Source organism: Sinocyclocheilus anshuiensis, unplaced genomic scaffold (assembly GCF_001515605.1).
Source record: "Sinocyclocheilus anshuiensis isolate Anshui unplaced genomic scaffold, SAMN03320099.WGS_v1.1 scaffold2060, whole genome shotgun sequence".
Lineage (NCBI taxonomy): Eukaryota > Metazoa > Chordata > Actinopteri > Cypriniformes > Cyprinidae > Sinocyclocheilus > Sinocyclocheilus anshuiensis.
The window spans coordinates 343,934-353,416 of record NW_015551163.1 but is presented as its reverse complement, the minus strand read 5'-3'; the positions used below and the strand labels follow the sequence as shown (position 1 = coordinate 353,416).

Genomic DNA, 9,483 nt, shown 5'->3' with positions numbered 1-9,483 from the left:
AAATGTCTACAAATTCTTAAATCAAGAAGGATTTTCTAGACAAGTAAAAATTATTGTCTTGTTTTCAGAAAAAAACGTGTCAAAAATAAGTGAGTCTAGAAAATCCTTCTTGATTTAAGAATTTGTAGATATTTTGGCTGAAAACAAGACAAAAAATCTAAGTAAGAAAAGCATTTTTTGCAGTGTATGACTTTCTTCTGTGGAACACAAAAGAATAATCATGCTGCTCTTTTCCATTCAATAAGTGACTGGGAAACAGGAACTATCAAGCTCCAGAAATGACAAAACAGCACCATAAATGCACTATTTGTCAAGTCTTTTGAAGCCATACGATAGCTTTGTGTGAGAAACAGACCTTCATTGTACAAAAAGGCAAGCTTGGAAATTCTTATAACAACATTCCCGTTTGTGACCAGACGTTTGTCCCACAACTGAAGGTGGAAGATGGTAAATGAAACCTAATAATCTCTCTCATTTAACATTAATGTACAATAACTTATTAAACACAATAAACACACAATAAACACAACTGATAGTATATGGACACAAAGTGCAATGTGTTGAGATGCAGTGTCTACACTATAAAAAAAAGCTAAAAAGGGGGGTTCGCAGCGATACCATAGAAGAACCATTTTTGGTTTCCCAAAGAACCTTTCAGTAAACAGTTCTTAAAAGAACCATTTTTTATTGTATAGAACATGCTATCTAAATCTAAAGACCTTTTTCCACTACAAAGAACCTTCTGTGGAATGGAAAGGATCCATGGATGTTAAACACTCTTCATGGAACTAGCCTACATGCCAATAAAGAACCTTTATTTTTGCTAAAAATGAGTCTTGCTGTAACACCTGATGCCCTGCAGAATCCTATATGTAAACAGTAATAACTGTGCCAGTGCTGACACCTGTACACACAGGTGACAATGTCATTCTAACACACACCCATATTTACACACAGATCTCCTGTTTGCAATCATTACAATAAACTACCCACCGAGGGAATATTATTAGAATGTACAGATCCAGAATTATTTTGTTGCATCTATAATAAACCAGAAACAGCAACATATTACTAAAACAAAGTGTTTGTTTACAAAGAAGTCATATTATCGGTTTAATAAAACTACGACAGACACTTGTCAGTTATCAAAATCAGATCACATAAATACACGATTATATTCTGCATGAGTGCATTAGTGTAAGTGTATGTAACTCTGGTCAGATGAAGACCCTAATCCTCCAGAATGACTCTTCTGCCCCCATAAGCCTTTGTCCGCAGAGCCAATCCGAATCCAGCATGAGAGACTGTGAACCAATGAAACAATTGCCTGTGGCATGAAAGCCAATCAGATGACAGTATGCGTGGAAACTAGGCCAGAAGCCAAAGCAACAGAACAGTGACAACAGATGCCCCAATCCATACACACAAATAGGATATTGTAATATACATCAAGCTTATGAATACACGTCACACACGCTAATTTATTTAAACATATCTAACGTATATGCACATGGAAATATTGTAGTCTTAAGTATGGAGTAAAAAGCTCCAAAACATAAGGAATTCTGGGAAATATTTCCCCCTTAAGTGTCCTACCCCGTTTCAATGGACCAGGTCAGGAGTCAATGGGAACATTATGAACTCCTGAACTGTTTATGTTGGAACAAACATCATGATGGATTATTTAAAGGGGTCATATGATGCGATTTCAAGTTTTGCTTCTCTTTGGAGTGTTACAAGCTGTTCGTGAATAGATAAGATCCCTAAAGTTGCAAAGACTAAAGTCTTAAACCCAAAGAGATATTCTTTATAAAAGTTAAGACTCGTCCACGCCCTCCTAAAATGCCTCGTTCAAACACACCCCCACATGTCTACATCACTGTGTGGGAAGATTTCCATAACACCGCCCGAATGTTCACGCAAAGAAAGAAGGCGTAACTTTGATTCTCGCTGTAGTATTGTTGCCGCAGCCATACCGTGGAGATGCTGTGTGTTTCGTTGTGAAAGCGAAACTACTTTGTTTGACCTTCCAAAAGAGGACACGACTAGAAATCAGTGGTTAAGTTGTATTTACAACACTGTTCCAGAACAGTTCAAACCAAATATTCAGATGTGTGCAACGCATTTTACGGAGGACGAGGACTGTTTCCTGGGAGAGTAGCCTACAATGCCGGTGAATTCAGTTCCCGTTTCCCCTTCAGTGCGCATGCTGACCACAGTCTATGATGCTGACAAACAATGCTGACTCACAGCCTGTAAGTTAGTTTTCATATTTAAAGGATTTGCCACTGATGATTCAAACGCGAGTTTTGAGCAGTGTAGAGTAGCACTTGTTGTTTGTCGTTTCTCCGATCACAAATGCAGACATGGTTTTATGTTTATGCGGCGCGAAGCAACGCAACGCGTAAAAAAAAAAAGTATAAGTCATTATAATCAGTAATTACGTCCCCACTGGATGTAGTGCTGGGCGGTATGACCAAAAATTTATATCACGGAATTTTTCAAAATTATACTGGTTTCACGGTACATGACGGTATTTTTTTTTCATGCATGACCTGGTGTTAACCATATTTTCTACTGATTGAGAGAGGAAATACTGCAGTATATTGACTTAGAATGCCCTATTTTACTGTCATGAGTGAATATTGTCAAAAAATACCACACTAAATAGTGACTAAACACGACCCATTTTAATACATGTTAACCAGGAGTCAGTCATTTATAATCGCGGCATCGTCTGATAAAATCAACATGCATCTACACTAAAGAGCGGCTATGCAGTTGTTTTGGCTACATTACTTTTTTGTCTCATGCAGCGCACTGCCTGCATCTGAGTTACAAACTTAAAAAAAAAATAAAAATAAAAAAAGTGCATGTGATACTAACAGACGAACTACACTCATATTTATAATTCCAAACAATCAGTAAGTGACAGGTGCTTGGAAACGCTGTTTTGTACTCATTTATTGACGACATACACCGGTATTGCGGTATTTTAAAAATTCATATCATAACAAAAATAAACACCGGTATTCGATATGAACCAGTATAGCGCCCAGCACTAACTGGATGCAACAAATGCTTCGTTTATAATGGGTTTTACTGGTTTTGTCTCGTCACGCTGGGACACGGCATCACAGTATGGTAAGGGCCGTAACATTTAGGTCACACGTTTGAGGAATTCAGCCAATCACAACGCACTGGTTAGCTGGCCAATCAGAGCACACCTCGTTTTTCAGACCGATGAGCTTTGTAAAAATCGAGCGTTTCAGAAAGGCGGGGCATAGAGGAGAAACAATGTACAGTATGTGGAAAATAATGTGTTTTTTTAACCTTAAAGCGCATAAACACATTTCATTACACCAAATACACAAAATAATGTTCTTTTTTTAGCAACATCACAAGACCCCTTTAATATCTGTTTGAAGTACACAAAATAACAGGGCGCTGTCTCATGCACACAGGGACGTGGCAGATGTGGCCTAATAAGGGGAATCATCCTTCTCTGGGTCTCTCTGTTAGGAGAAATGATGCAATCTACATGAAACATAAACCACAAAACACAGACACCCTTCTGCACTAACTGGCCATGTGGCACCACTGTCTTCATGAACCGGGTGATCCGGGTCCCCACTCATTACAGCAACTGTGTGACATGCTACATTCATCTGAAACTATTTTAAACTATTTTCCCATTCTTGTATAATTATTATACAAGCAGGTTTTTCCTTTTTTGTAAGCAGCTTAGAAAGGAGAAACTGCATGGAATATCTGTGCTTGCAAAAATGTATTTCTCACATTGCAGGCATAAAAAATACAAACATCTCTCCTTGACGCCGTTCAACAAGTGGGGCTGACTACTGACCTCTATGGCTGGGGATTTCCAACTGGGGTCCACAGTCCACAAGGGGCTGCTTGGGGGTCAGTGAAAAAATGTAGTGAAAATGTTTTTATACAAAATGCATTTTCAAATAATTTTGTTATCAATCTCCATAATTCTCATCTCTCCTTCCTTTCAATGTACATGTGCTCAAAAATAGTTTTGACATATTTAGTTTGCTCTCTAGTTGTATGAGCTTTTCTGTAAAGCTACTTTGGAAAGATATTTATTATGCAAAATTTTATACAAATAAATTTGTATAATTATTATTAAAGGGGTTTCGTTTATAGTATCTTATACATATACAGTTAACTTAATACAATAAAATATTTTGCAGATAATATTTCAATAATTTTGGCTTTAAAACAGTGGAAAAACATGCTTAATATCACACTTATAGAGTGCTGTAATGTTATGTAACAACATCCTGCCCAGGGACTAGATGCAAATTAGCTATCTTGCTAACTCTGGCGCAACATTTGTGTTATGCATGGTCCCTTAAACAAATTAAATAAACTAAACTAAACTAAGCTTAAAATTTTAAGCACACAGTATAAACAGATCTGTTTATACATGAAGATATAAAGCTTCATTAAACATTCAATTTAAAACCTTTTTATTGTATAAAGGGGGGTCCCTCACAAGGAGACCCTTATATTTGGGGGTCCTTGGAATAAAAGCTTGAAAACCCAGGTCAGGCCTAGTCAAAATTCAAGGTGGTCATAAAACATTTTCACTGGCCCCCATGAAAATGCTGGTTTTATGACTATCATGAATTCTGAATATTTGCTTGCTTGCTTGCATATTTACTTGCTTGTACATCTAATATTCATCCCAAAATGTGTGACAGGAAAAATATCACAGGAGTATCTCATATCACATGGGTTTCTCAAATAATATCAGAGTGAGAGAGAGAGAGAGATGCACTGGGTGTTAAAACTTTATGACCAAGCGTATTACTTGAAAAATGCACAGCAAAGGACAGCCAGAGGAATATCCCAATGCTTTAAACATACCAGCTTCACTTATAACTGATTTACGTGCCCTATATATTCACAAAGGCGGTGGCCGTGTTATGAACAGCTCACTGGAATGGAGAATGGAAACGGAATAAGAGAGAGAGAGAGAGAGAGAGAGAGAGAGAGAAAGAGAGAGAGAGAGAGAGAGACTTTAAATTCCAAAAGATACATCTCCCTTTATACATCCCATCATCAACGTATCAAATGTGTGTTATAATGTCTTAAAATACACATTTCTGTCCTCATCCAAGGTCACCGGAACCGCTCTGTCCGGTTCTGCAAACGTAAACACGCGCTCACTTAAATCTGATACATGTATCGAGCGCGCTGACCCGTTCGTCTCCTTCTGTCGTTCACTTTCCCCCTCTCTGACCAGACAAACGGACAAGTAACGTACTCACCCTCCGATAGCTCCAGCTCGAGCTCCGCAAGCCGCGCGCGCACCTCCAACGGCAGCAGTAACGAATCACGGTCTGCCATTGGGACTCCAGCACATACGAGCCTCGGTGTGTCTCTGTGTTTCCCGAGCACACGGTGTCAAACGTGTATTTCACGGTGCAAAAATAGACCGCATGAGTGTGAGCGCGGATGGACAGCGAGCAGACGCGTTACTGGAGACCCGTCATCACCGGTCGGGTTTTCTCGGTTTCCTTCTGATCCTAGATTGTAGTGGTGCACAGGAGCGATGCTGCCCGTGCATCCACTGCGGTGCCACCGTGCCCGCTGCTGCCGTTTCGCTCACGTGACCTCGGTATTCATTAAACCTAAACGCACCTAGAGAGCAACAGCGCGCGCGCGCCGGCTGTAACGGAAAGAGGCAGCTGTGTGAAGATAAAACGACCTACAGTGCCATCAAACACGCCCCGGGTGAAAACACACCGGCTATATGCGTCAATTTTTGAAGGATAATCTAATATAAAGATTCTCACCCATTTTACAGGATATTATAGGCGAGTGTAAGCAAGTGAATACAATTGCAATTAGTTCACGATTAAGTCACATTTTTCACTCGTTACAGTACTGAAATATTTTTTATCTAAACAGAAAAGCAGGCTGCTCAATCTATGTAGGCCTAATGTTACACGTTTTATTATGTTAATATTTTTTATTCATGATTATTAGATATTTGTTATGTCAATGTAATATACTATACGATTATATATTATAATTTATATATTTATTATATAATATTAATTTGTTCTCTTTTACTACTTTATAAAGAATTGTACGGAGAAGGGTGTTCCTGCACAACCGGAGGCTGCAGTTTCAGGGCCGCAGTTCTAGGTATTATTTATAAGTGGTCTTTGTCTGCTTTAAGTACAGTGAAGTTACTTTACTTAAAGCAGACAAAGAGCACTTATAAATAATAAGACCACATTAAATGCCTATGGGCAAACCATGGTGCAAAAACTGTTATTTTGAGGAAATTGGTACATTTACGATAAAGATACAATAATTTGCAGCATAGTTAAAATATATTGTTAATGTTATTCCTAATTAAGGCCCTTGGTGAACCTTTACTATGAGTTTGTTTCTAATGATGATTACATGTGAACATTGTTTAAGTACCACTAAATGTGGTACCACCGATTTCTTCAGATCCCGGTAACTTTACAATGAAGTCCAGCAGTCTCTTTTCCTCTGCAGTGTGGTCATCGACAGCCTGAATGTGGATTTCCTCTGAGATAGCACTCTGTACACTGGCTGAAGAGTTCCTTGGAGCAGGATTCTGGCCTCATCAGTCCAGAAGGCAAACCGCTGACCATGCCTTTCAAACATCAACCAGATTAATCTAAAGTACTGCCAAAACGACAGGCTAATCACACATATTGTGGTGCAACCAAACAGTGAGCCCAGTTTAATTATGAAAGATGATTTATACTTAACTAATATGCTAAAACAAATGAAGTATCAAACAAGTTTTCACACTAATGCAGTAAGCTACAGGTAAATTTGACACATCTCACATCAGCATGCTTGTATCATCTTTTTAAGTTTAATTAATGTGCTGGCTAGATTTACTTATTGTAGTCATTATGTCAATAAGGTTTAGCTTAATTAAATCATGGCCACGAAATAAGAACATCGTAATAATCAATAAAACTAGCAATCGGGAATTAATTATTATTTCTTTGCAGTTCTCACGTTGGCTACGTAAACTTTGCATCGTTTTAAGGTTATAAAATAAAAATTGAAAATCGGTAAAGTTACTCACTCTGATTGCTGTCCATGTCGTCCATCTTTAGTGATCCAATTCAGATGGCGCTGTTACTAAAAGAACAGGGTCCTAGAACTGCGGTCCTAGAACTGCGGTCCTGAAACTGCAGCCTCCGTTTGTGCAGGAACATACTATTGATTTTACTACACAATTGAAAAACTATCAAAATGTTTAGAGTGGTTATGATGCCTCCTGCTGGTGAGCGGTGGTATGAAAGAAAAGCAGTCAAATCTAAGAGCAAATAATTGATTAGCAAAATGTGCATCTTTAACTCAACTGGAAAACGATTGTTTAATTTAAGCATGGATATTGAAATGTATTATCATGTCATCTATACATTATCATTTACAGATATGGCACTGATTTATCTTGTGTCTTTGTCTCTCTGTACATGTTGTCACTTACCAAATATATTTATTTATTTACTTTATTATTCCGTGTTGTTGTGTCTCCCATTACTGGTCAAAGTCCTTTAGTGTATTTTGTGGTTTATGTTGTGCACTAGCATAGTTGGTGAATAAAGGTCACATGTTCTGATTCATTTGTTTTTCATTTATTTCTGCAAAACGCCTCTGCACCACTCATCTTTCTCAGGACCTGTTTTTCCACTTGACCAGTTGTGTTACACTGTCAAAATTCAAAAACAAAAATCACTTAATGTGTTGCACAGGCTATGGAAGTAGGTTTAACTTCTCTTGACATCTGTGCACTGATCCCAGACAAGCAAGCAGTGATGACTAGACATTTTAGGCCTGTAAAAACACACAAATATACTTTTGAAATTCATTATGTGCTATACTGCTTTGGTTAGTAAGATTCTACTAAACAAATGAACATCCATTTAAACCACAGCAACTGGGTAGGAGTATTTTCTTCTTTAACATTGCAAGCACTTTTGCTAAGGCAGACTGATTCCTTTCTCACCTAAAGGCCTTAGTCAGGGTTGATGCCATATACTGAATTTTACAAGGATGAAACCAAGGCTGCGAGGGATATACTTACAGTCTTTACAATGACATGCACTGTATAAAGGTCCTAGTTCACGTAATTTTCACAACTCACAACTTTCAAATGAAGTTTTAGTCTACTGAAGGTTTTTTTTTCCTGAAAGATGTTTCGTCAGCTAAACAACCGGCAAGTTAAACAACAGTGCAATCCATTGAACCCACTGTACTTCTATAGCCTCTTTTTTATTTCAGTCAAAAATGAATAGGACATACTTACAGCAAATCATAAAGTAACAGCAATAGCATCTTTAACCTTTAAGTAAAGACAAATCCAAGGTGGAGTTGGATCTATACAGTTTTATTACCTGTGGTAAGCAAGTTATGTACACGTTCCATAAGGCCTACCTAATACCCTTGAAAGAAACACACAACATAAACCCAACAGCCGAGAACCAGACGGTAATTACAACCTCAGAGAAACCATAAAACACTGCGCACATATGCCTGTGGGACAGAAACACCACATCAGTTGATGAACTTTAAATCTGGCAACAGCACTGTATTTATATCAGTAAATGTGACAAATGCACCCATGGAGATCTGTGGAAAGCTAAAATTAAACCTTTGAGGGGATGTTTGATGAAAAATAGTAGATGACTCTTCACTTATACAGCATCTTGGTACAGTTTTAGCAACAGGAAATTCAAAAATAAAGACGGTAAAATCACAACAGAACATGAGGGTTAAATCAGTAAAATTGTAAATATGCACAGATTAAATGCTTAGATCAAAAACGACGCATACACCTGAACACAATGGTTTGACCAATCACAGCGACCTCATTTACATATTCCCACCTCGACAGTTTTACTGGAACAGTTTCCATTAGTGTTTTAAACGGAATAATGCCATTAAATTGGAAAACATATAAACAACATAGAAAAATAGGTCTAAAGGTATGCATTAATGGATTCACAAGTTTCAAAATCAATGTTCTAAAGCAGTGTTCTTAATACTGTTCCTGCATCCCCTGCTCTGCACAAGATCAGAGCTCATCGCCTATTTCTGAGGGCGGGGCTTCATAAAAACAGGAAACGATCAGCCCCTTTCTCAGAGAAGGGACAGAACTGTGTGGAATAAAAGTAAATGATGTGAAAATAATGCGTTTAAAAAAAAAAAGAAGCATTAAAGGTCCCTTGAAATGCTTAGAAACAAGCAGCATTACTCTATGTGTTGACGTCATTTTAACTGAAACAGGAAGACAGGGCGGGACATATCAAGCAACCCCGCCCCTTTTTAAAATAGCCAATAGCATTCGTTTATATCACAGCTTGGGCTAGAGCCGTTCAGAGCCATTGAGCTCCGTAAAGCCGCATTTGACAGGGTATGCCAGCCACAATCTCATCCATATTGCTATAA

At 38.1% G+C, this 9,483-nt stretch overlaps 1 protein-coding gene across 3 annotated transcripts in view; it reads right to left on the bottom strand.

The window, feature by feature from the left end:
- The window catches only part of LOC107663347 (disco-interacting protein 2 homolog C-like), a 36,676-nt gene extending 30,988 nt beyond the window's left edge, over window positions 1–5,688 (bottom strand). For all 3 annotated transcript variants that reach the window (XM_016453554.1, XM_016453555.1, XM_016453556.1), the window contains exon 1: window positions 5,301–5,688. In XM_016453554.1, the coding sequence (XP_016309040.1) occupies window positions 5,301–5,379 (79 nt within the window). In that variant the 5' untranslated portion in view covers window positions 5,380–5,688. The remainder of the gene's footprint in view (window positions 1–5,300) is intronic.
- Between the last annotated feature and the right edge of the window lie 3,795 nt (window positions 5,689–9,483).